Source organism: Callospermophilus lateralis, chromosome 8, assembly GCF_048772815.1.
Source record: "Callospermophilus lateralis isolate mCalLat2 chromosome 8, mCalLat2.hap1, whole genome shotgun sequence".
In the NCBI taxonomy this organism is placed as follows: Eukaryota; Metazoa; Chordata; class Mammalia; order Rodentia; family Sciuridae; genus Callospermophilus; species Callospermophilus lateralis.
This window is the reverse complement of record NC_135312.1, coordinates 4,573,005-4,599,664: the sequence shown is the minus strand read 5'-3', so window position 1 is coordinate 4,599,664 and position 26,660 is coordinate 4,573,005. Positions and strand designations below refer to the sequence as shown.

The window sequence follows — 26,660 nt, the reverse complement described above, 5'->3', positions numbered from 1 at the left end:
ACCCCTGTTTTTAACCTGAGCAGAGGTCTCACTTTATTGCCCACAAGGATCCCCAGTTCTTCATCTGGGTCAGAGAGTCACTGAGTCACGGTCAGTCTCACCCGCCACAGTGGCCAGGTGTGGGAAGCACATGCCAGGTGACCCACACAGGGTGTCACCAAGGGATTCCCACCCTCGGGCAGCCAGGTGAAGGATGAAGGAAGGGTTGGGGAAGGGCCAGCAAAGGCCACGAGTGACCAGACACAGTGCCAGGCCAGCCACCCAAAGCCCTGTGGAGCTGGAGGCCCAGGCAGACTGTTGGAGGGCTGGGCTAGGTGTCTACAGACCTGGGTAAAACTCCCAGCCCTGACAGGAGGGTCTTGCAACGGGTCAAACCTCAGCAGGGCGAGCCCCTGGCAGCCCTCCCTCCATACTGCAGGGCTCCTGGCCCACCAAGAGCCCTCTGCCTCATTGGCCCCACACCCACCAGGGTCCCCAACTCTAATCTTACTGCCAGCACCCAGCAGGCCCTGAGGTCTGTGCTGAAAGAGCTCCATTCTCCCTCCTAACCCACATTGGTGAGATGCCTCCTCTGGGCAGCTGGGCCCTAGGCTCCTCTCCGCAGTGTCCCAGCTCCGGTCACTTGCCCATATGGTCTATCGCAAGGATTCCTTGGGTCAGAGACCTGTCAATAATGTCCACAGCCACATTCCCCACCCCGAAATGCTCTGACCCAGCGTATGCTCAACACACTGCCCACAGGATGGATGGGTGTGCAGAGTCCCCACCAGCCCCCTGCGCCTGCTCCCCCACACTCGGGGCCCTCCCCTCCTGCCCAGGCCAGCCTCCCAGCAGCAGCTTTTGCCACTGCTCCAGACCATTCCTAAACATCTGGCCCCCAACAACTCCACCTTTCCCAGAGGCAACCCCAGGGAGCACACAGTGGGCCAGGGTGGGTGGAGCGGGCCTCCTCCTCAGCCTCTGCAGCCCTGGAGAAGGGCCTCTGGTGATAAATCCAGCCAAGCCTGTTTTATGGAGAAGGTGCTGAGCTGCTGATAGGTTTTTATAGCTGCCTATTTACAAAGACAAAGCATAATTAACTCTGTCTCCCCAGGTCGGTGGCCAGAAAGGAGGAGGACAAAGGAAACATGGGTGGCTTCCCCTGCACTCTGTGCACTGCAGCAAGGAGCCCCCCGCCCCCAGCCTCAGTCCTCTGAGCGACCAGGATGGGTTGGCTGATTGCTGTCCAAGTTGGAAACCTCCTGGAGGGAAGGGGAGTGAGACCTGCGGTCGGCAGATGGAAGGCTCAGTGGGGCCCTTGTTCCTGGCTTCTGAGAAGCAAAGGCACCCGCACCAGAGGGACCACAGTCCCAGATCCAGAGCCACCTCCCCCACCCCCCACACCCTGTTCCCTGTGCTCACAACCTCCACCAAACCCACGCGTCACTGTACCTCTCATGGCTGTTTGTTCCGTAGGGGCCTGAGCAAGGCAGGCGGGGTGGGAGGGCTGGAGAGCGGGGCCCACGGCCTGGACAGGAGGCCGAGGACCAGGTACTGTGCTGGCCAAATATTGCTGAGAACAGACAACTGGATGCAGCCCCTCCAGCTGGCCTAGCGCTTGTGTCCCCTCAGGATGACTTTGCATTCCCTACTTGGAACCAGAGAGGCCATCAGCTCCATTGTCCTCTTGTCCCAGTTCCCAAGGACCGGCTCTGACACGCTTGTCCATTCCGGGCCCTCTGGGATGGCTTTCCCACAGCTCTGGACCTGCCTGGGGCCTGGCCTGAGCTACCTGCTGCTCTCCTTGCCAGGGAGGGCATCCTCCCTCCCAGAGGACATGCCAGCCTCTGTGGCCCCCAGGAAAGAGTTCCCAGTTCACAAGAAAAGGAAACTGAGGCACAGAGAGGACCCTGCCTGGCACGCGTCCCTAGAGGTGTCTGTGCAGCAATGCCAACCCCAGGTTTTCAGGGACTACCTCCATTTTTCACCTGCCATTCCCACTGTGCCCAAATACACAGTGTGGCCCAAAGAGGTCCCAGAATGGCAATCAACAAGATATGCCTGGAGCCCAGGGAAGACCCCAGGCTCCTGCTTTAGCCCATGGTGCCCAAGCCCGGAAGCAAAGTGAGTCCTGAGTCCTCAGCATGAAGTCCATGTGGGTCCTGGACCTGCTCTGTCCTGCCTGACCTCCTGGTCCAGAGCCCCCCCAGAGGTCCAGCTCTCTTGGCCCAGCACAAGCCCCTCCTCAGAACTCTGAGGCACTGCAGGAGGCTGCAGGCTGGGCAGCCCACAGCCCAGGGCCATTTTGCCAGCCCCTGACCCTCTTCCTGGCTCCAGTCCTCGTGGCCATGTGGCAGGACATTCTGGTCTGGTTAAAGGGCGAGGTGGGGATGGGAGTGGGTCAGACACCTTCCCCGCCATGCTGGAGAGCATGGGCGGAAGCAGAGAGGCCCCTTGGCCCTGGTACCGCAGCCGGGCACAGGACGGATGTGTGCTGGCCTCCTTCCGAGCATCAGCGCCTAACGTGCTATTTCTGTCCACCCTTGAAGAGACCCGAGAGGACACGCTTGATTTAGAGCTGAAGACATCGAGCCGCCGGGAGGGGCCATAGTGGGCCACTTGCACATTGGCAGTGACCCCTGACAAAGGTGAGTCCTGGGGTGGCCCGAGTCCCTCTCTGTGCCCGCCCCCTGCAGAGGTATAAGCTGCGGACAGCTTCCATGGAGGAAGGGGCACTGCCCAGCCCGCCTCCTGCCAGCTCAGGGAGACCTCAGCCTGGTCCACCTAACAGGCGGTGCCCAGTGCGCCCGCTCCGCCCAGCCAGGTGTGGGGGAGTGGAGAACGCCCCCCTGCCCGGCAAGGACCTTCGCCACAGGGACTGGAACACTTTCCCATGAAACTGCTGCTCGAGGCTGAGCCAAGGAGCCGGTGGGGAGGTCGGAGCATCCTCCTGGCATCGAGCCGCACCCAACTCTCCAAGAGAAAACCTGCCTGCTCACCTCTGCCTCTCAGCCTCCGCCCCACACAGGGGCCTGCCAAGGGGCACCTCCTCGGCCACTGTGCCCTGCTGCGGGCACCTCCAAGCCTGACAGGGTGTGGCCACAGGCGAGGACAGAGGCAGCCCAGACCAGCCCAGCCCAGTCCAGCCCAGCCCGCGCCCCTCCGTGTGCGACGCCCCTGGAGCACAGGGAGGGAGGAGGCAGCCTGGCGTCTCACCTATACCAGGGAACGCCTTTGCTCACCTCCTTCCGTCTCTTTTAATGAGCGAACATCTGGGTGATTCTGCTATTTTGGGCCCAGGGACAGCAGGAGGGAGGCACCTGTGCTCCTTCACTGAGTCAGAGGACAGGAGTATGGAGCTCAGCAGAAGGGTGGCAGCCCCAAGGTCACACAGAGCCCAGCCTGGTTCGGGGTCCTGTCATGTGGCTTCTACCTGAACCCCCGGGATATTTGGCCTCCACCTGAGTCCACCTGTCCAAGACCACCATGCTGAGAGGGAGCCCTGCCTTCCAGCCACCCCCCACACACAGGCAATGCACTGGGAAACCTGCACCAGGGACCAGCTCCCAGGAGCTCCGCAGTCACTCAGCAGTGGAAGACTTGGCCGGCCGAGCCCTGCCCAAGCCAGGCCCACAGAACCCAGGGTTCTGTGTCCCTCGGGTCCAGGGTCATTTGTCACCCAGCACTCTTCGTGTGACAGGGGCATGTGGCTCGGTCTCTCTGAGGCTGTTTCCTGGTGTGGTGGAGTCGTCCCACCACCTCCCACAGTGGGCAGAAAGTTACTAAGATCATGGACACGTCCTTACACAGTGGCCTCAAGAGGCGACTTCTCCTGTCACCACCTCATTGCTATCAGTTTACCATGAAGACAAAATACCCGTGTCCCACCTAGAGGCAGTTCACATGACGATGCAGCCCCAGAGGGGCACAGCCCCACCCCGTCAGGCCCCCATCAAGAGGTGACCACAAAGCCAAGCCCCCAGTGCCGGTGCTGACGTCCATCCGTCGTTTCAGCAAGAGAGAGACGGACGGCTGTGACCTACAGGGGGTCCCAGTCACACCACCTGCAAGTGGACTTACTCTTAAAAACTGCCCAGAAATTTTTGGATATTTGAATTTCGGCGTAGAAGACAACACTATATTCAAGTCGGTATTCAAGCCCCATGAAAACGCTCCTACCCTTTCACCAAGACGCGGCACCCTGGAGAGGAGGACTGGAGGGGAGGGGGCCAGGCAAACGGACCTCCACGAGGATGCCATCCGTCTTAGTCTGCTCTCCAGAAGCCAGAAGCCAGGGACACGGGAGTCCTACAGAAGGGGAGAAGCCCTCCCTGTCCTCCCCGCCCCACCCCCGGCGTCTGCCCCTGCAGGCCACGCTGCCCTGTTGATCAAGACCTCGACAGGAGGCTCAGCCCGCCTTCCCCTGGCGCCCCCAGCCCAGCAGCCCCACTCTGCCTCCTTTCCCCGCAGCTCCAGGTGCCTCACTGGGGTCTCCCAGCCTCTGCTACAAGTGCCCACACACCCTCCTGTCCCTCATGGCCCCTCTCCAAGTTCCCAGGACTTCTGGTCACTCTCAGTCTCCTCTTCTTTCTCTGCCTGGACTGACTGCACCATGCCACCTGGGATCTCCGAGACCTGCAGGTGGACAAGAACCACCCGCTGACCTTCCTCTGAGCCTGCTCATGAGGTCCTTCTTGCTGGGGACACCCTGCTCCCTGCTCCCTGCTCCCCAATGGCTGGGCAGCACTGGCTGCTCCTCAGCCACTGTCACAGTTTTAGTGTCTCTGACCTGCTCCAGGCTGGATGGGGCCACAGCACCCCTGCTCATCATACTGCGTTAGGACCACGGTCAGTCACAGAGGGTCTAGGGAGTGGGCTGCACCCCATCCTCCTTCCTGCACCCCATCCTCACCCCTGCCACACACAACACTAGCTGATGCATGGTTCCCTAAGTGACCACCGAATGAGTAATCATCTCTGTGTGGTGGAATACTACACAGCCAGAAAATCGTTGATGGTGTGTCAGATGTTTAAAATGATACAAAACTATTTATATTACAATCTGGGGGCAGTTACAAAATGTGAGCAATGTTTCTGGGACAATGAAATCAGGATGCTACCCTTCTGCATTGTCAGGCATTCCTGTACTGACATAAAATAGAGAAATGTGACTAAAATCTTCTCACAAGGAGCACCTTAACAGACATCCAACTTAGCTCCCCGAGTTCGATGACCTGGGACACAGGATGAATTACGTGTTCACCAAAGCTTTAGTGAAGGGTCTTACTGCTCTTCGGGGCTGTATAAATATGCACGGTTGTTTTAGCGCCTTTCGCAGGGACCACTGTGACTCGGCCTCTGCCTCCATCAGTTCTGTCCACGAGGGGCTGTTCCAAAGCCGACAGGCCGGGCCCAGGTCTATACACTGACCAGAGTTGGGGCAGCTGAGCCCCCCACAGCGATCGTGGGCCACCTAACCATGTCCACAGCAAGGGACTTGATTATGTGACGCTCTGAGCTGCGGCCTCAGTACGGAGAGACCGCAGCCTCCTGGGTCTGGGCATCACTGCAGCCTCCTGCACCCACAGGCGACGTCCACAGCAGCGAACACTGCTGGCCTTGTCTGGACGTGGGGTGTCCTCCAAGAGCTCCTGTATGAGACAACGCAGGGCTTTTCAGAGGTGGGGACTGTGGGGGTGTAGCCTCACAGTGGATTAATCCACTCATGGATTAATGGGTGGTGCTGGGCAGGTGGGGTGTGGCTGGAGGAGGTGGATCACTGGGGACGTGAACTCTGGGGTTTATGTCCCGGGTGAGCAGAGTTCTCTCTGCTTCCTGTTGCTGTGTCCTGAGGTTTCCCTCCACCACGCCCTTCCACCACCACGGCCTCGGCTCAGGCCTCCGCTGACCAAGGACTGAACCTCGGGAACATGACTAGTAACTTTCCCTCCTATGTGCTGTTCTTGTCATGTCTTTTGGTCACAGCAACAAAAAAAAGCTGACTAAAACAGAGGGCAAGCGGTTTGTCCTCCGGCTGGAAGTGTAGGACAGTAAAAGTCACCTGCAACGCAGCCGGAACAGCTCCAAGCCATGTCAACAATCAATGAAGAAATTTACAGTCGTCCTGCGTCCTCTAAAACGTTTTTTCAAGACATTAAAAACCCTCTTACCGACTGTTATAAATGCACAGGGAAATTAAAAACGAGCAATGGTGTTTATTCAGGACACTGCAATTCAAAATGCCGGGGAGAGGGAGAGACCGAGTGCTTCTGCCTTTACAAGACTCCAGGCAGGCGGAGAAGGCCCTCCCTGTGCCTCCGGGTGCCGCTAAGTTTGATCAGTGTCCAAAACTGCGTCCCCTGTGCTTTGGACATCAGGCCACATCTTCCAGAGGTCCTTGAACACAGTGTGTTTTCCTGGCCACTGCCTCCGGGGCACAACCACTCTCCTCACATTCGAGGGCTAGTCCCTCGTCTTACAGTTCCTCTGGCTGCAGATGAGCCTCAAGAAGGACAGAAACTTCGGCGTCCCCAGGAGCAGTGACTTCTTCTGGACTTCCACTTACATTCAGTTACGAGTCCTCTTCCAGAATTATCACTTTGATGTTCCTTGTGGGTTTATTTTGTTTTATTTTTTGCAATGCCAGGAATCCACCCAGGACCCTCATACATGCCAGGCTAGCGCTCTACCCCTGAGCTACAAGCCCCACCCCAGCATTATCACTTCCTGTCTTTGCTGAATGTCATCCTCATTGGCCAATTCCTCCTCTCAATTGTCCACATTTGTAAAAAGGCATGTGTTTATCAGTGGGAATGTCTTAGTCCATCTGTGCTGCTATAACAAAACACCATAGTTGGGGTGACTTGTAAAAAACATGCTCATTTCTCACAGGTCTGGAGGCCGAAGTCCAAGGTCAAGGCAAGGCAGAGTCCCTGTCTGGTGACAACTGCCTTCTGGTTACAGTCGGTGTCTTTTCCACTGTATCCTCATGTGGCAAGGGAGAGAAGAGCTCTTTGGGGCATTAATCCCGCTCACCAGGGCTCCACCCTTACAACATAATCACGTCCCAAAGGCCCCCCCACTCCACATGCACCCTCACAGCGGGGTCAAGGTTTCAACATGAACTGTAGGGGACACAAGTCTTCCGTCCATTGCAGGGAGACAAGGAAGCAACACAGCTACATGTTTGTTGCCTGTGAATGAATGAACACCTGTCGAGACCCTTGGTCACAGAAGTGATCTGCTCACGTATCACAACGTGCATCTGTTATTTCCTTGGTGACGTGGGGGCTGCGGAGCAAGCAGCAGGGGTGGTGCTCTCTGCCGTGACCCCGCCGCCTGCCTTGCTAAGTGAAATCCCAGAGGTGCTGCTGGGGTCAGCATTACCCAACTGACCACGGCAACCAATGTCAACACATCCTGGAGGCTGCCCTCGGAGAGTTTGGCCAGGGAAAGGCAGGACACTTGGTGAAACCCCACCTGCATTGCTCTGAGATTGGATGTGAAGAGGTGTCATCTGTTGGCTCACTTGGTCATCCAGCCATTCACTGGGCATCTGCTGGATGTCAGGCTGAGCTGGGTATGGAGGAAATGTCAGGACCAAGCAGACACGATGTCTGCTGACTTGGTAGGGACAACACCGGCCCCAGCAGGAGCCAGAGGCAGGTCTGGGGGTTCAACGTGGGGAAGGCCTGAGGTTAGGTATCTATTGCTGTGTAACAGCACCTTGAATAAAATGACTCCCAGAAGAAACCACTTACTGTTTTGTTCATGAATCTGCCATCTGGCTAGGTTTGCAGGGGCACTTCTACAGGATCCATCTTTAAGATGGCCTTGGCTAGCAGGGTGGCACTGCCTGTTGGCTGACAGCTCTCCACAAACTGTTTGGGCTTCCTCACAATGTGGTGGCTGGCTTCCAAGACCAAGTGTCCCCCAAAGAGTAAGGCCTGGTCCTGTGTTTGCCTGTTAGTGGCCCGACCTCCAAAGTCACACGGTGTCACCTCCGCCATATTCCAGCGGTTCTTCTCATGACTAAGGAATGCACAGATCCATTCTCAGCAGACAGCAGAGTTTTGAACCACAGAGGTGAAACTGACATCTGATCACATAAAATTAAACACCACCAGAGGTGGACAAGAAACCAAGGGGCCACCTCTGTGACAGAGATGACCAAGGATATAGAAAAACAAGCAAAGAAAGTGCAAAACTCACAACCAAATGAATACCATGGCCAACAAGCGTAAGTGAGGCAGCTGAACCTCACTGAAAGGTGATTCAGAAGCACACAGCTTGCCGGGAGTGCCAGCACACAGCTTCGCGAGAATCCCAGAAACTCGAGAGTCTGAGGCAGGAGGATCACAGGTTTGAGCAACTTAGCACCGTCTTAAAGTAATAAAATAAAATAAAAAGGGTTGGGGTGGAGCTCAGTTGCGGAGTGCCTGCCTAGTGTGTGTGAGGCTCTGGGTTTGATTCCCAGTAGTGGAGGGAGAGAGAAGAACCCAAGGACCTGAAGAAACACTTCTCAGAAGATGATGTTCAATCAATCAACAAATACATGAAAAAAAATATTCATCATCACTAGCAATTAGAGAAATTCAAATTAAAACCACTCTAAGATTTCATCTCACTCCAGTCAAAATGGCAGCTATTATGCATATGAACAACAATAAGTGTTGGCGAGGATGTGGGGGAAAAGGCACACTCATACATTGCTGGTAGGACTGTAAAATGGTGCAGCCAATATGGAAAGCAGTATGGAGATTTCTTAGAAAATTGGGAATGGAACCACTATTTGACTCAGCTATCCCTCTCCTCGGTCTATACCCAAAGGACTTAAAAACAGCATACTACAGGGACAGCCACATCAATGTTTATAGCAGCACAATTCACAATAACTAAACTATGGAACCAACCTAGATGCCCTTCAATAGATGAATGGATTTAAAAAATGTGCTATATATACCCAATGGAATATTACTCAGCAATAAAAGAGAATAAAATCATAGCATTTGCAGGTAAATGGATGGAGTTAGAGAAGGTAATGCTAAGTAAAGTTGGCGAATCCCAAAAAAACAAATGCCAAATGTTCTTTGTACAAGGAGGCTCATTCATAGTGGGTCAGGGAGGGGGAGCATGGGAGGAATAGACGAACTCTAGATAGGACAGAGGGGTTGGAAGGGAAGGGAGGAGGCATGGGATTATTAATGATGGTGGAATATGATGATCATTATTATCCAAAGTACATGTATGAAGACATGAATTGGTGTGAATATACTGTGTATACAAGCAGAGATATGAAAAATCGTGCTCTATATGTGTAATAAGAATTGTAATGCTTTCTGCTGTCATATACAAATTTTTAAATTCACATGAAAATAAATAAATAAATAAGAAAAGAATGCAGCTTATTTTACTGCTTTATGGGCAAATCTGAATCCAGCAAGGTTCTGGGGAAAGGTTCAGATACTGCCGGCTTGGGGCATCAGAAGAAGCTGGTGTCAGATGAGGATCCTCTAAAAAAACAAACCTTTAGGAGCAGCAATTCCACTTCCTGGGGAGAGAGCCAAAGATGTACAGTCAAAGACGCCCTTCACAGACCAACTGTGACCCCGAGCAGACAGACACTTCCTCAATCCACCAACGTGGAAGTGACTTAAATGCCTTGAGGTGCACTCCACAGTGATGATGGGTCCCTCGAATTCATTTGTTGAAGCCCTAACCCGCAGGACCTCAGAATGTGCCCATATTTGAAGATATGGGCTTTAATCAGGCCATTAATATAAAATATGCTCGCCTGAGTGGGACCTAATCCAACATAGCTGGTGTCCTTAGAAGGACACAGACACAGAAGGAAGACCATGAGGACCCAGGGAGAAGACGCCATCTGCAAGCCAAGGAGAGAGGTCTCAGGAGGAACCAACCTTGCCAACACCTTGATCTTGGATTCTCAGTGTCTGGAATTGTGAGCTAATAAATCTCTGCTGTTTGAGGCCTCTGTTCTCTGGTACTTTTTAAAGACAGCGAGCAGCCTAGGACAAGGGGCTCTGCATTTTATAACCTGGAAACTATCCATAAATGTTGTTAAGGGAAATTTTAAAGGAGTGCAAGATAGGATGAGCACACAGTAGATGTCTAAACAATATTTTTGTGAAGGAGTCAATGTAGAAATGGATAGATAGCAGGTAGATAGGCTGTGTGCACCTAGGCAAATAAAAATAAGCCAAATATTTTCAGTGGTAGGATTTTCTTTTTCACCTTTTCTCTCTATATATATTTTCTGGACTTCCTACAATGAGTGCATTTATTCTTTTTTGTGGTAAAACAATAAGTCAGTACAAATTACACTACTTTCAATGAGGTGGAGAGAATGTCCTGTGTGTTCCACGACGTCGACAGGATGAAATCCAAATTCCTTACAGTGCTTCCTCCCTCCCTGCTCCCCTCCTCTCCTCCTCTGAGCACCCCTCCCTCACACACCCTCAAGGCTTCACAGGCTCACTGGGTCCCCAGGAAGGACGCCCTCTCCAGAGGTGCCCGCCTTGACCCCCTGAGACCAATTCCCACTACTCCTTTCCTACCTGACCTGCCTGGGCTCAACTCATTGGCTTTCAGGATTCACATCCTCATCACCTCTCCCAGGAAGGCGTCCCTGAACCCCATAGCAACTCTCCACTCTGGTCCCTGTACAAGGGGACACTAGAGGGTCAGGGGTTGAATAAGGGTGTCTTCCCTGCAAGATTCTCAGCAGGATTCTTTTAGACCAAAAAGTGATAGTTTGTTCTGCTGGGTCATGTGACTAGCTGTCCACAAGGATCATCTGTTCCATCTGTAGAGCTGTCCCTGGGAGCCCAGCCAGGGACAGCATTTCCCAGCTTCCCTTGCAGCTGGGCAGGCGATGTGACTAGCTCTAGCCAATGGAATTGGAGGGAGGCCCCAGGAGGCTCTTCAGGGCCAAAGTGTCTAAGAAGGGAGGGCACCTTCTCCACTCTCTCCCAAGGAACAGAGAGGGCAGGGGAGCTGACAGGTGGAAGGGCCCCCGGCCACTCTGTGGACAAGTCTGCCCACCAACTGGGACCAGCCGCGGTGGATGGTAAAGACTTCGCTGCTATCAAGCCACCAACTCCTGGGTTTCCTCACAGCAGGTGTTCACCAGCAGCTGGAACAAACTGTCCTCTGCAGCCGCCTCTCCTCTGGGGAAGCTCCAGGGCACATGCAGGCCAGTCCAGCCCCCGGGTCTCCCAGCCAAGCATGAGCGGGAGCGGCTGGCAGGGGCTCCAGGTCTCCCTGCCACATCCTCAGCTCGGGAGAAAGACAACCTGCCTCTGGTGTGTCAGCCCCAGGCTCATCCACGGGTCATCTCACCAACACAAGCTGCCACACTGAGAGGAAGGTGGGCCTCCCCCACCCCAACCAGGTGTAGCCCAGCGGAGCAGGGAGGGGTCCAGGGGGAGGGGGGCTGCCCCAGGCCTGTTCCCCAGGAGGGAAGCAGTCACCATCAGCCTCCAAGACCCTTGGGGCCTGGGTCAGGGCAGTGGAGGTGGCACTGTCCTCCTCAGAACATAATGAAGAATGTCACCTGGGAGTCAGTGGTCTGAAAATGGGACCGAGAATTGATGGGTCTCCACCAGAAAAAACTCAAGAGGAAGAAGAACCACAGACAGGGCAGGGCCAGATCCTGGGTCAGAACAGCCAACAGTAAGAGGGCTGTTGAGACAAGCAGGGGCATTGGTACAACGGACCGGAGTCTAGGTAACGAGGAGTCAGCACCCACTCATTCTGTTAGGTGAGTGAATGGGGTTTGGCTGCGTAAGAAAAGAGAAGGGCCTCATGTTCAGGAATGCCTGGTGTCGTGAGGTAATGACACCCGGCTTACATTTGCTTAAAAATTCTCCAGCCAAATGCAGGAAGTACAGAAAAATCTTGATAGCAGCAGCGTTAAAAGCAATTTAGAGTATTATTTTTCTCTACTTTTACATATGTGAAAGGTTTCGTGAAACATTTTTTGGATTTTTTTTAATTCAAAAGTTAATAATAAAAGTAGCTCCCTTTTCTTCCAATTTCAGTGTAGTGTGTACATTATTTCATTTAATCCTGGCTAAAAGCCTAGGCAGTTGGCCATTCTCTCTGCTTAGGAGAAGAGGAAACCGGCTCAGAGGCTGAAGAAGCTGCCAGAAGAACACAGCTGTGCCGAAGCCGAGCCCAAGCCCCAGCTTCCAGCAGCCGCAGCCTAGGGTATCCACAGGGACTATCCGGGAACTGGGAAGCCAGGCTGACCCCAGGGTCCTTCAGGCCTGCAGTTGGAGATCCGGGCCCTGCTTGCGGCAGCCCACACTCCCCACCCAGAGCCTGTGGACAGCCTTTGTTCTGCATCAATGGGTCATTTAGGCCGGGATCTAGAAGACAATGGCCCCCACTGTGCAAGGCTCCTGGGCAGCACAGCGGCCCCCTGTGCCCTGCTCCCTGGGACTGCATGGCAGGCAACTGGCTCCTGGAAACAGGACAGGAAGGAGTTCAGACGCTGTCAGGGTAAGCATCAGGCACTCCACCAGGCTGTTCCAACTGCCTGGAAGGCACTAGAAGGCTGTATCCTAACACCATCACTTTAAACCCGGGGACTGCCACGTACCCTCCAGCCCCTGAACCACCTGTCTCCTGTAGACCACCACCCACGGCCCACCACCACACACCTGTGCGCTGGAGGGGAACTCTTCCCATGAGCCCAGAGACCAAGCCAGGCAGACTGGGTTCAAATCCTCAAACCCTCTAAACACAGTGCATAATCAGAACTGAGCAGGCCACTTGCCCCTGTCCTGTTGTCCCAGCTACTCAGTGTGGGGTAAGGACTGCAGGTTCCACAGGCAGATGACCCAGCTCTGTCATTTTACAAACCATGTGAGACTAGGTAAGTACCCACACCTCAGATATAATGGGGTGTTGTGAGTATCCAATAAGATGGTTCACACATCATGCCTGGCACAGACTATGTATTCAATAAATGGTTGCTCATAATAATGGCTGTCATGTTTCTGTTATCATCATTTAATCCTAAGTCCACAGGGGCCATCATTCCTGAGGGCTGACCAGCGAGTTCTATCTTTGCAGGGCTCGCTGGGGTACTATGGGGCTACAGAGTCCTCCTACCGCATCAGATCGGCCTGACCCATCACTGATGCCCCAGTCCCCTGGAAAGGAGTCCCCTGGAAAGAAGGACTCCACAGCCCTCCTGCTTCTCTTCCTGCTCTTCAGCCACTCAGACTCTGTCCCTGTTCCAATGTCTCATTATTGGTCCCCTAGACGCTGACGAACCTTGGAGCTGCAGCTCTCATCTCCCCCCACCCCTCTCTCCCCAATCCAGCAACATGGTCTCTTCTGTGCCTTGCAGAGAGTGGGCACTCCATTGATACTTGTTGAATGACTGAGTGAAGGTCACGGCCTAGCTCGTCAACTTGGTGCATCTCGCATGTAACATGACCCTGGAACATAAGGGAAGTCCGTAAATGTGTGTTGAACAAAAAGCCTCATTGGTATTCAGACATAGATTAAAGCAAATCTTTTTCATCTATGAAATTTGCAAAGGTCAAACAAATTAGACTCTCTAATGCTGCTCAGCTTGCAGCAAAACACAGAAACTTTCTGGAGAATAATTTGTCAGTCTGTATCAAACATTAAAAATGTTTGTGATGTTTACATAAAATTACACTTATAGGACTTGCTCTGAAAAACACCATTCCAAAGTTAGGGAAAGGGATAGAGCAGGAAATTCTGTAAAAGGACAAAAAGCAACCTAAACATCCAACAATAAGGAGTGAACATTGAACTACAGCACATCTATACAGCAATAGTACACAACCAAAAAATGAGGGTCCAACCTGCACTGGGGCGGGGCTGAGGTCACAGTTACCACCTCTCCTAGGACTTGAGAATATATAATACGCTAATACGCACAAATATGGATGAAAAACATGACCCAGGGACCCTGCATGGATAGCACATTTAAGTCTAGACTCCCAAGTTAAAGGACCAGCGGCCTTTGGGATGGAGAAACAGGGGGCGGGGCCCAGGGGGCGGGAACCTCCAAAACCGACCCCGCCCAGGAGAGAAAAGCAACCCAATGGATAACAGGCTCTCACTGTTTTCACCAATCACAAAAGCCAAGGTGAAGGGCGTGGCCAAGGCAAGGGGCGTGGCAAGGGACCCCACCTCTTCCGAGTTTCAGCAAAGAGGCACAAGGGTGTCATGAGTGGGGCCCTGGAAAAGAGAAAATGCGGGATCCTGCTGCCAAAAAGACCTCACTGACTGGTCTAAAATACAGTTTTTTCATCTCTTCCATATCTGTCAGGATGTTATTTATTTCCAGCTTAAGTCAATCGAAATTAAGAGAAAGTAAAAGTTTATATTTTAGAATGATTTTTATTGCCCATCATCTTGTCATGCAATTTCGATTTAAATGCTAGAGCATATACCCAGAACGTGAAATCACTGAGAGGCACAATTAGTATTTTGCACATGCGCATTGTTCTTTCCAGAGCAGAGGCAAGTCCTCTGAGAAATAACTGTTGTATTGGCTCCTTGATACCTGCCGTCGAGCAACACTCTACCCCACTCAGCCGACAGTAGGGAAGGACCCAAAGAAGGAGGGCAGAATCAGCCAGTCCATATGTGGATTTTGAAACGTTAAAGCATGGCTCTCCCTGATGGCCCCCTAGGCTGTAGGTCCAGCACCAACTAATTCCCTCCCTGCCTAGCCTGTTTCCCACCGGTTGGGGTAGGATTTGGGCCAGCCCACTTGATGACAGTTCTGAGGACTAGCCTGGACACTGTCATTTATGTATAGCGCTTATGAGGGCAGCCTGCGCTATGAGCCCTGGGCTGGGCATGCTTGGTATACCCAGCCATTTAACGCAGGGGGCTATGGGCCAGGGAGATCAGAGAGATGTGAAAACTCCAAACAGTGGCAGGTCCTTCATTTGCAAAGATAGGCAACAACCAAGAAGAAACTGAAACTCGGAGAGACTGTGGCTAGCCAGAGACCACAGCTCAGAGCCAGACTCCACCAGACCCAGGTCGCCAAAATCAGGTCTTGTGGTCACACATCAGTCACCACAATAGGACCCGGAAGGGGAAAACCGAACTTGGCAACCTTGACTTGAGTGCAGTAAGGGACAAAAGGACTCCTAAACAGGAAGAGAACCGAACCCTGGCTTTATGTAGAGTCCTGCCTGCGAGCTAAGCCTCCTGGCTCTCCTGATACCAAGTCAGGGTTACGTGAGTCGGGTGCTATTGGCTGCAAGAAGGGAGACTTGACTCAAAGTGTGGAACAGGAAATGTACAGCTCATGCAACTGGATGCCCAGAGGTGAGGTGGACATCAGGCCTGGATGTCACCATGGTCCTGGGTTCTCTGTCACTCTCCACTTGGCCATTGAAAATGCCATCTTAAGACTGCTCCCCACCAGGTGCCAACAGAGCTGCCAGCAACCACAGGGATTTGATGTGCTCACCCCACAGAGGGACTGGCTTCCGCAGCCCCCTTTCCTTCCCACTCAGCCTCCAGAACTACCCCACATCCCCTCTGGAACAGTCACTGCCCAGGGGATGAGACTGCCCACCCTTAGACCCGTCAGACCCAGACATGGCCGCGGCCTCTTGGCAGGAACAGCATGTGTGCTGCCCAGAGGCAGAGACAGCATGCTGGGGAGTCGGCTGTGACATGACCACAAAGGTGAAACCCCACTGACCTCATCTCTCACAAGCAGCACCCTCTCCAGTGTGGCTGAGGGTGGACGGGAAACCATGGCCTCTAGGGAACAGCCCAGGACAAGTGCCCACAGTGGAACTGCCCACGAGCTGGGTTAGGGCAGGCCGGCGGCCCTTGCTCACCGGAGCCCCCTTCATTTCCTCCCTGCTAACCCAGGATAACCGTGAAACAGACACCCCTGAGTGAGGTTAAGAAGACAGAGGCACGGCCCTTCCTCAGGTGTGAGCAGCAGGTGTCTGCAAGGGGTCGATGGCTGAGATGCTCCAGGGAGGGGACACTGACCGTGGTCCCAGCCAAACACCATGCTCCTGACTTGCTTTACCTTCTGGGCACATGGGAGTCGCTGCTCCTCCTCAAAGTGACCCAGACTCGCCAGGATCCACCCGTGATGCCCTAGCTGAGCTCTTGTGTGGGAACCATGCTGCCTGACCACAGCCAGGCCCAGAGGAGGACTTGCCTGGCACCTGGTGCCCAGAGAAGGAAGGGTGGGAGGGCTTGGCACATCCAAACCCTTTCAGTCTAGCCTAGAAACACCCAGGGAACTCACTCGGAGGCTGAGTATTGGGTTCTGCAGCAAGAGAGAGCACAGCCAGGAAGGGCCCTTTCTGGAAATATTCAGCTTTTGAGAAACATCTGAAAGAGATTGTCCCAGCATCCTCCTATCCCTGGGTCCCCTGTCCCTAGGGCTCAGGTCTCTCCAATGTCCTCAGTGCTTCCACTTCACTGCTGGCCCTCATGCCCCCCAGTTCTCCGGGTCCTACACTCACACAGAGTGTGAGTAAGCACAGAAACAAAAAACCCCACGCGGTCCAATTCACACTGAGGTGTGAATGACTAACAAGACATAAACTCTTCTTAAGGTATTTAGGATTTCCCAAGGCTTAGGAACCCAGGCAGGACTCCCACTGGCAAAGATGACATTGAACTTGGGACTCAAAGGATGAGTGGGAGATAGTCAGGAGAAACGCAGGAGGTAGGCCTCCAGGTAGAGGAACTGCCAGAGCAAATACTGTGAGGTCAAAAGAAATTGGCATGTGAAGGAGCAGGAAGTAACCCGCGCAGCGGGGAGTCCTGAAGGACCGAGACACCGGGTGGAACAGGAATGTGCACACCTGGTCTTTTTATTTTATTTACTTTTATTTTATTTATTTATTTTTATGTGATGCTGAGGATTGAACCTAGGCGAGGGCTCTACCGCTGAGCCACAGCCCCAGCCCCCCCACACCTGGTCTTTTGCAAACTGAGTCTCAGCATCCACTACTGGTTATGAAATTCTGGTGCCATTCATTAAATGATTCTGATAAGCTAAACACTACAGTAGGCACTTTCTACATTAGCATAGTCACCTCAATAATCTAGTTGGTGACAGAGATCATTTTATTTCTCTCTTTATAAAGTGAAAAAGCAAAGCAACTTGACCAAGGCAGCACAGGAGGTGAGGCATCAGAAGCAGAATTCCAACACAGGTCTGAAGGCTGACAAATCCACGCTCTACCAAATGCAGTCAGGATTCCACAACATGAAAGTCCAGTTTCCTCTAAGGAGGTCACAATTCTCATCTAATTTTCTCTCAGTCGCTGTTACTGTTTCTTCTTGTGGATGGCAGGAATCTGATCTGGCCCCTGCAAGGCCCTGGCACCTCAGCCCTGGGCACTATATATCCTGACATTCTGTCTGAGCCGTGGACTAAGCCAAACCTCAGTGTCCTCATCGAAAAAGTGAGATGAGGGTTATGTGAGACCTTGTGGGAGGCCCTAGCACAAAGTAGGTGCAGACCACACTTTGCCGTTGACAATTTAGGGTTCCAAGGTGCCTCCTTCCTCCCCTCTCACCTGGGCCTCATAGGCAGGGTGGTCTTCTGCACTCTCATTTTACAGGTGGGGAAACTGACCTGAGGTGGGAAGAACTCCCCTCAAGGTCACAGGGCTCCCTGCTAGAATACAGCCTGCACAAGGGAGTCTATGGGGGTCAGGGGGTGGTCCTAAGGCAGTGACTGCATACACAGGGGCTCAGGAGTCATGTAAATAAAGGAAAAGGGACTCAAAAGCATGACTGCAGCTCCTACAGCTGAGATCCGGTGGAGTCATCAGAGAGAGAAGCCAGGGGGATGCCAAGGAATTCATGCTGAAAATGTCCTATAAGCTGGGGCGTGCAGTTTATGTTTAATCACAGCACAATCCTGCCTCCCGTCCCATCGTCCCCAATATGAAGATGAGAAAACAGAGGCTTCCTCCAGGGAGCCAGACGGAGCCAGATCCCCTTGCTCTAGAGCCAGGCCACTCGGGCACCTGCCAGCAACCCTCTGCCGCTCCTCAGGCTGTGAGCGGAAAGCGCACCCCAGCACACAGCGGATCCTGGCTCCACCTCACCCAGGCAAGCGACAAAGGGCCGCGTTCGGCTCCCCGGGGCCTCCCGGAGGCCGGCCTGACAGCGCTGCCCAGCGCGGCAGCCCTGCCTGCTTTCCCCACACCCACCCAGCGGCGAAGCATGACTCAGCGCTTCTCCTCTCCGAGCGGGGAACGCCACCCTCAGCAGCGGTCCGTCCGCCCAGGTTGCACACTCAGCCTCCGCCCCCGGGGTCAGGACGCCGAGCCCGCCTGGCCGTCCTCGGCTGCCGAGTCCCCGCAGGGCTCCGCTCCCTCTCGGCCTCATTTCCGGCGGAGGAGACATTAGACACCGGCCGGAGGCTAGTCATCGCGCAGGGCCCACACAGGTTCCCCGGCTTCCGCACCGTGCGCACCAGTCCCGCGGGACGAAGTGCCCAGGGCCCTTCCCCCGGGAGCCCATTAAGAAGCCTCTTGCTAAAAACACACGAGCACTTCTGCAGCCTGCCCAGCAGCCCCCGGGGGAGATGCACCGCCCTACACTCGGGAAGGTCTCCGGCACCAGGGTCCCCGCGGGCGCAGCCCACTGCTACTCCACGGCCAGGTCTCCCTATCCTCCACCAGGGGTTCACTCCGCTGTCCCCTGGCTGCGCACTGGAGCTGTCCCACCGTTCTCTGGGCAAGGCAGAGCAGAGGGACCCCGGAAGTTACTGCCATGTAAGAGGGGCGCTGACCCTCTGGGTTCCACCAGCCTGGTGTGGGGGTTGGGCTGTAGGGCCAACGTAGGGGGTTTAAATGCAGGGCCTGTCTGGGGTAACCTATGCCACTTGGGTGGTGGGAATCCTGAAGGTCTGGGCCCGCTACTCCTGTCTCAATATAACTCCCCAGGAATAAAACTCGAGACCACATCTGCGCCTCTCTCCCAGGAAAGGACCCTGGCTCTGGGGGCAGGGAGAGGCCCGCGGCAGGCGAGCTTCTCCGAAGGGTCTGGCAATGGAGTTTTCCCCTGGGCCGCTCTCCGTCTCCAAGGAGTGGGCAGCCTAGAAGATTCTAAGGGCTTTGGGTCGGGCTGAAATGGCAAACATGGGGTTTTAAGCCATTACATTTCCCCGGGATTTTCGCATCACCTTAACCGCAGGCATGGCCTTTAAATAAAAAAAAAAAATGATGGCCACGGCCGATCAGGATGCTACCTGGCCAGGGGGTAAAGCTGCCTCCCGGAGGGCGGCGCGGAGGAGGGCGCTGGCCTCTCCCGGCACTGGGCAGCGGGGGCCGGTGCCCTCGGGTTCCCTCCCTCCAGGCCCGGGTCAGGGTGAGGTGGGGTGAAGGTGGGGTGGGGTGGGGTGGGGTCGGGGGACACGACACACAGCGCGCGGTCCAAACCTTCGGAGGGCATTCGGTGCGACGGCATCCCCACGCCGCGGCCGGCCGGAGGGGGTCTCAGACAACACGTACGTTACCTTCAGTCACATAGCTGTGGTCCCGCAGGAAGCTGTGGTTAATTTTCCGCGTGTCCGTGTCCTCGCCCATTGAAGGCCGTGCCCGGTGCCCTGGGCATGCCCCGCCGCCGCACACCGATGCAATCCGCAGAGGTCGCGCCGGGCGCGCGGGCCATACCGCCGCAGCCTAGCAGGGGCGCGGGCCGCCGGGGCCCCGGAGGGCGGGCATCTCGGCCGCGGGCGGCCGGGACCGGGAGGGGTGGCCGGGGCGGGCGCCGCGGTCAGGCGAGAGCGCGGCGGGCGGGCGGCGGCCGCGGGTTCGGGCGGGCCGGGGCCCGGGCGCGCATCCCGGCCGGCCTGTGCGCGCTGCGTCCGTGCGCCGGTGGCGGCGGCGGTGGCTTGGTGCCGGTGCGCCTGGCTGCGGCGGCGGCGGCGAGGGGACGCGCGCGGCGCTGCGCTGCGCTGCGCCGACCGAGCCGGGGCCGAGCCGGGCTGCGCGGGCTGGGGCGGCCGCCGCCGCCGCTGCTGTCGCAGGCCCCTCCCTCGCGCCGCCCGCTCCTCCGCCCCTGCGGCCGCGCCGACCGCCGCCCGCCGTGCACCCAGCCACCCTGCAGGTGCAGCGGGCGCCCGGGCAGCGGTGGGGCCGCGGTGCTCGAGTCCTCGCGGTGGGCACCTTTGGTGGCTGGGTGCGCCACGGAGGAGGGATGGAAGGAGGAGACTGCCAGCCTGGGTGGGGGCGGGGGTGCTGGTCGGCTGAGCTGTGGGAGGAGGGTCCCTTGGGTGCCAGGTGCTCCAATTGGGGAAGAGACGGCCAACGGATAGGGGGACTAGAAGAGCGGAGGAGGTGGGCAGCTTCGCTGGGCAGAAGGCAATAGAAGGACTGGGAGGGGGTGGGGCGCAGCTGAAGGGGGCACCTGTAGAATGGGAGTCCTGAGGGGGTGGTAGTGGGGAGCACGACAAGTCCCTTGGTTAGTAGAAGAGCGAGTGGATCCGGCAAGTTCTGGGGGCCCTTCCAAGAGCACCCTGGCTCTTTGTGAGGAAGCTAGGGGAGGCAGGCCAGCATTTGCAAGGTGAAACTCTGGATGATTCTGCCCAGGGTGAGTTTACCTCCCCCAGGCTGAGCCCTGATCTCTCCTCCTGCTCACCCCTGTATACCTACAAGTGAGATCCAGCTGTGGACACCAGCGCTGGGGGCGCTCCAGAAACAGGCTGGAGAATGCACCTTCCTTCACCCATCTCCCTGCAGTAGGAGTGAGGAGCTTACCTCCTCCCTCCCTCCCTTCCTTCCCTCCCCTCTTCCTCCACCCCACCTTTCCCCTCCCTTCTAACTCCTTCCCTCCCCCTCTTCCAGTACACTGGACCAGGCCCTCCTCTTTTCTCAAGCTGCCATCTCTTCCAGGCTCACTCTGTGCGTGATGCATGGGGTACAGTGGCCTCATAGGCCTGCTTGGGTGTTCGGCAAGACCTCCTTGGAAAGAGGGGAGAGACAAGCTGCAGTGTGCCATGGGGGGACAGATTCCATGTGGTCACCAAGGCTGAGAGGCCCTGGGGTCCAAGATTTGGGGGCACAGGCTCCAGGTGGTTAAGCGGGACTGGTCTTGCCCAGTTGTGCAATTATGCAATGCTCTCTGCTTCTCTCAGCCGAGTTTTGGAATTCCAGAAACCTCACTAAAATGTGGTAGAGACAGGAGGGTCCAAAGGTGCTGGGTATGGAGGGCAGGCTTATGGGAAACAGAGATGCTGCCTGAGGCATCCTGGTGGGGAACAGGAGGGGGCTTTCACAGCTGAAACTGGGCTTTCATTCCTCAAAATGCCCAGAGGTCAAAGTGCCCAACCTAACACCCTGCAGGTGTAAAGGAAAGGCTTGGACACATCAGAGGCCTGGGGGCTCTGCCAGCACCTTCTTGCTGAGCGGCCCAGGACCAATGCCCTGCCTGTCCTAGCCTGGGCTTTTTCACTGCACAGCAAGCTACCACTCTCTCCCTGGAGCAGAGGGGTGCAGATTAAATGCAGGGACCCTCCACATGTGCTGGTTCCACATCACTCTGCCCCACAGGAAGGTGACTGATGTCCACATGAATGGGGACATTCTCTGTCTCTCACACCTGGTCTGCTCAGATGTCCCACACTGCACATCCTGAACCAGTACCCATTCTCTGTCCATGTCCTCCTCACCCCTCCAGCTCAGGACAGAAAAATGACTGCAGCCTCAGACACTGGAAGACAGACAGACTACATTCAAGTCCTAACAACAAGGGAGCTGGGGCTGGCACAACCTCATCTGCAAAAGGGACGTGAGAGGCACAAGGAGGTGCCTCAGAAGGTTGGCATGACTGGTTCATGCTTAGCAGGAACCTGACCTCATTGGTGCTAGACTGTGGTCATGCCGAGCCCCAGCCTCCTACATGTCCTTTATCCTTCCTCTCTGTCTTGGAGAGATCTCCACACCCACCTTTCCCATCTGTCACTTCTGCCAAAGCACCCATCCCATGCTAGCATGAGCCTCACCTGCAGGGATGCCCTGAACCACACTGACACTGAGGCCCACCAGTGCCTCAGTCCATCAGCTCTGAGCCATGCCTGGGACCCCTGAGTTGGTGATCTCCAGACTTGCTGGACCCCAAGGATCAGCATCAGTCCCCAGGAAGTCCCTCTGAATCTCTCAGATTTCTCCAAGCTGTCTCCCCATTCTTCTGCAGCACCCTCCCCCAATCAGAGCCAAGGCCCTCCCTCTGCCTCCTGGCTACCGGCACCCACTCAGTCACAGAAGGCACTGCTTCCTCCTCTGCGTCTGCACACGTCTCTGTCCCTCCTGGCTGGAACCTCAGCTCCAGATCCTGCACCCCCCCTGCAGAGTCCCCTGCCTTGCACTCATTCACAGTGTGTCTGCTGAGCACCTGCTCTGTGCATGCATGGCCTGGCACAGGTTAAAGGGGCAGGCAGAGAGGACCCCCTGCTCCCACGGGGCAGGCCTCCCGTGGCATGAGATGGGCAATGTCCTGAAGAGGTGAGCATGTCCTGGGGAGGCCATGGTGGATGGAGAAGAGGAGGAAGGAGCTGCTGTGGAGACACGTGGCCTGGAGAGGTCCTTTGAGAAGGGAGGGGCGGGACAGCTGTGTAAGGAAATATTTGGCAGCAAACCTCCAGAGACTCTTACCGCCCAGGGCTGAGCCTGCTCGGGTCTCTGCCACAGTAACAGGCCTAGCCTGGGTCCCTCCCAGTGCCAGCACCTGCCTCCCCGGCTCACAACCTCAGGCTGAAGGACATGTCCACATGGGCCACCGCCTCCTCCCCACCCTCTCACTGCCTCAGCCCCTCCTGCTGCCTTCTGACCACCATCCTCCTCTCCTTCCCAAAGAGAAGCTGGTCCCGTGGGGCAGAGAAAGACTTCCTGGAGCCAGGGGACACTGTAGCCCCTCTCTTGGCTGCCGCTGGTGGGCAGTCCCACTCGCTTCTCCCCGGAGCTGCTGCTCCTCCTGATGGACCCAAGTCTCGTGCCCCTGTTTCCCCAGGATGTTTTAAGTGACATAGGGAACATACAGCCCACCCCCCAATGCCTCGGAGGTGATTAGGGTCAGACAAGGTCACAGGGGGCTTCATGGCGGGATCACTGCCTTTGTTAAAAAAAAGACAAGAAGGCTCACCTGCTTCCTCTGGAAGGTCACTGGGCTCCTGGGGAGAGAGCCTCCCTGGGGGACAGAGTGGCCGGAGCACATCCTGGCCTCCAGAGCTGTGAGAGAGCTTGTCCGTGGTGTCTTGCAAGGTGGCCCGTTGCACAGTTGAACACTGGGCCCCCGGACCCTCGGGGAGCCCCTGTGGCTGCCCACGGCAGGAGGGAAGCACAGCCAACCTACGAGGCTCCTTCTGCCCCCTCACTCCCACTCCAAAAGTCATGATTAAATCTTGTCCCTCGAGAGCTAGGTTTTAGGAGGGGAACAGTGGAGGTGATTAGGTCATGAGGGTGGCACTCTAGTGACAGCTCAGTCCCCACAAGAACACAGAGAACTTGCACCCTGTCCCTTTCGGTCAAGTGGGGACACAGCAAGAAGACCACCAGCTCCGAGTCATGGGAGCCACACGGCCTCCAGAGGGGTGAAGGGTCCTCCTCCTGTTTAAGCCATCAGCGGTGGCATCTGTGTTACAGCAGCCCTGGCTGAGGCCACCCACACATCACCCACTGCGGCTTTGCTGCTTTGGAGATTTCCTGCCACCGACTCCAGGGCACGAATGCCGCTCGCCTGGTGTCTTGCTTGACGTTCTCTCTCTGGGTCCTCGCTTGGCGATCTGCGTACACCCTGGTTATGAGCTAGTCTTCTGCATTGCTGTGTACTGTTCACCGTGGAATGCTGCAACGTGCCCTTTGCTCAGGGCGCTGCAGTTACCTTCAGTTTGGAAGCCGGAAAGTTCCCACGCGTCAGCATTCCCATGCACACGTGCCAGCACTGCCACTCGACGGCCTACAGACATCTAACTTTGGTTGCAGAGGGCAAGCAGTCTCCTTAGAGTGACATTAGAGAGTCCCTGTTGGCCCACCCCAGCCTCAGGGAGCTACTGCCTTGGCTTGTGGGCACAGCCCAGCCACCAGCGGCCATACTGACACCTACTGGCCTGCTCCTTCTCCCACGGAGGGTGAACCCCTGCCAGCTCCTCTGCCCACGCCTTCCCAGCCTGCCCTCTCCTGGTCTCAGACAGAGTTCCCAAGCCCTCCTCCATCCAGCCACATGGCCACACCAGGACCCAGGGGCTCCCGTCTCCCACATGCTATTTCTGAATGCAAGGGTCTTCCCAGTAAGTGCCCGACTGTGTCTCCAGCCATCCCTGTGTGCACCCTGGGGCCTTCCCGAGACCACAGCTTCCCGAGCAAGGCAGACTCCTCCAGGGGGCACATTCGCACCAGCCACTCCCTGCCTAGAATGCCATCTTGTCTACCTTCCCTCTGTTCTCCTGCTCCTCGCTTTCTTCTGTGCCTGGGGTAGATTTGCACTTCCTGTCCCCTCTTAAATTAGTTGTGGTCATGAGACTAGTGTTGGGCAGTGAAGCTTGAGGCAAGTGAGGGGAGAGTATCTCTCTGGGTGAGAGCTTCTCTGTGAGAGGCTTGCCGGACCCTCCTTCCTCCCCTCCCCACTCTCTTCTCCCTTCCTTCCTTTACTTCTTTAAAGGACTCCGAAGAACTATTACACATTGGGGTAAGCAAGAAAAAGAATGTGCTGTGTTAGTCACTAAGACATGCAGGCTGCTTATTACTGCAGCACACCCTCGCCTATCCCCACTGCTTTGCCCCTGTAAGCATTTCACATGTGTTATTGCACCCTCTATCAGAACATGAGAAATGCCACTCAGCCACCATGGACCAAGTCATACTGCAGTAATGCAGTGACTTACAGGCTTATTTCTCATGCATGTCACACACTCCTCATGAGTTGGTTACAGTTCTCATCATTTCCATCTTTGTTCCAGGACCCAAGGTGATGGAGCAGCCCCACATTTGGACACTGGACTCATGCAGAGGTAAAAGAAAGACCTGGGATCATGAGCTCACTCCTATGGCATCACTGGTCCAAGCAGGTCACATAACACCATACATCAGTTCAGGAAGGACAGATACCCAGGTCACAGGGCTTCGTGGTCTCAGGGGAGCACAAGGGGACAATCTTTCTCCAGGAAAGAGCTGCAATTAGTTTGCACCATAAGACACTCTACCATAGTTCCCATTTTACAAATGAAAAAAAAAAAAGATGCTGAGTCATTTTCCTGAGTCACACAGCTCCTATGTGGCAGCACAGAGGTTTGCCCAGGTCTGAGTGAATCCAGAGCTTATTGGGTCAGTCCACACAGTCAGTACAACCTAGCTACTCTCTGCCACTGTCCCCCTCTGTGACCTCTCAGATCCTGGGGCCGAGCTTCAAGGTGGTGTCAGCTCACTCCAGCATCGTGACTGTCTGTCCCACCTCTAGGCTGACAGAGCGCCCGGTGGCTCTTCCCTCCTGTGCCAGGATGGCCACAATCCCACCCACTCACCGAAGCCTAGGTCACCAGGCCTGTGGATGGGGATGTCTCACAAACAGGCCACGACCCAGCAAAGGGAGGTGACGTCCACATGGAAGGGCCTAGAGCTACGGCCTAGCCCAGCCCTCCCAAGGCCCAGGGAGTGCCACCCCGGCCCAGGCACATCCAGACATAAGGAAGATGGAAAGTGAAGATCCTGAGTCCAAACGCAGTTGCCAAACCCCTTGGAGCGTGTCCTTCCAGGGCCTTCCACGTTAGTTTTCTCTTCAGTTTTATTTTAATTCTGTTTGTTTTAATGATGTATTTTAAATACGCAAAGTCATGCCTGACGACAATCCCCACCTTTTGAATATTGATCCAACATAAACCAGCTTCCCAGTCCCACATATTTGCTTCAGCTCTTGACACTTAAGAAACAAAACCAGAGAAAAAGAGAGAGCGGGAAGGCGGGCGCTTCCTGGCACCCCTCCTTCATTCTGCTCTCCCCTTTCTCTTTCCAAAGGCAAACAGCGTCCCCAGGCTGGCGTTTCCGCCCGTTCCCGTTCCATTCTTTAACAATGTGCGTTTTACCACTTTGTGTAATTTTTGAATTTATATAAACATTATCATATTGATCGTCCCACATTGAAAATTGCTTCTTTTCCACCCTAAGCATTATTTTCTTCGGCTCTACCTGGACTCTTCATCGATCTTGGCTGCTGGGAGAAAGCAATCAATGGTGCACTGCCACTTGCTACCAGCACCTTCCCACAGACTCACCCTGTGCATCTTCTCCCAGCTCTGTGGTCAGTGATGTCACAGGATGGACAGGTGGAGAATTGACATCCCAGAAACTGGCAAATGAAGGCTTTCTCCCTGAACAGCGGGCTGTTGGACATTCAGCAGCACGCCAGGGGCTATGGCGGACTTAGAATTTCTCCACCCTGCTCCACCTACCTTGAAGGATATTTAGGTTGTTTCCAGACTTTCAGGATTTCACACAGCATGCAGTGGTGTCCTTTCACCTAGCTCCCCAACCCCAAAGGCAAGTCCCTGGGATCCGGAGTGGGTGCTACCCCTTACATATACCCAGAATATCTATCACTTGTGTAATGTGGAGTATGGTGCATACATGTGATGGGTCATGCCTACTAGTGGATATGTAAATTCAACTTCT

General features: G+C 55.3%; 1 protein-coding gene across 1 annotated transcript in view; it reads right to left on the bottom strand.

Moving 5' to 3' along the window:
- Ppp2r2c (protein phosphatase 2 regulatory subunit Bgamma) overlaps positions 1-19,749 on the bottom strand; it is a 98,808-nt gene extending 79,059 nt beyond the window's left edge. The window contains exon 1 of the mRNA XM_076863820.2: positions 19,520-19,749. Within this exon, the coding sequence (XP_076719935.1) occupies positions 19,520-19,589 (70 nt within the window). The 5' untranslated portion in view covers positions 19,590-19,749. The remainder of the gene's footprint in view (positions 1-19,519) is intronic.
- Between the last annotated feature and the right edge of the window lie 6,911 nt (positions 19,750-26,660).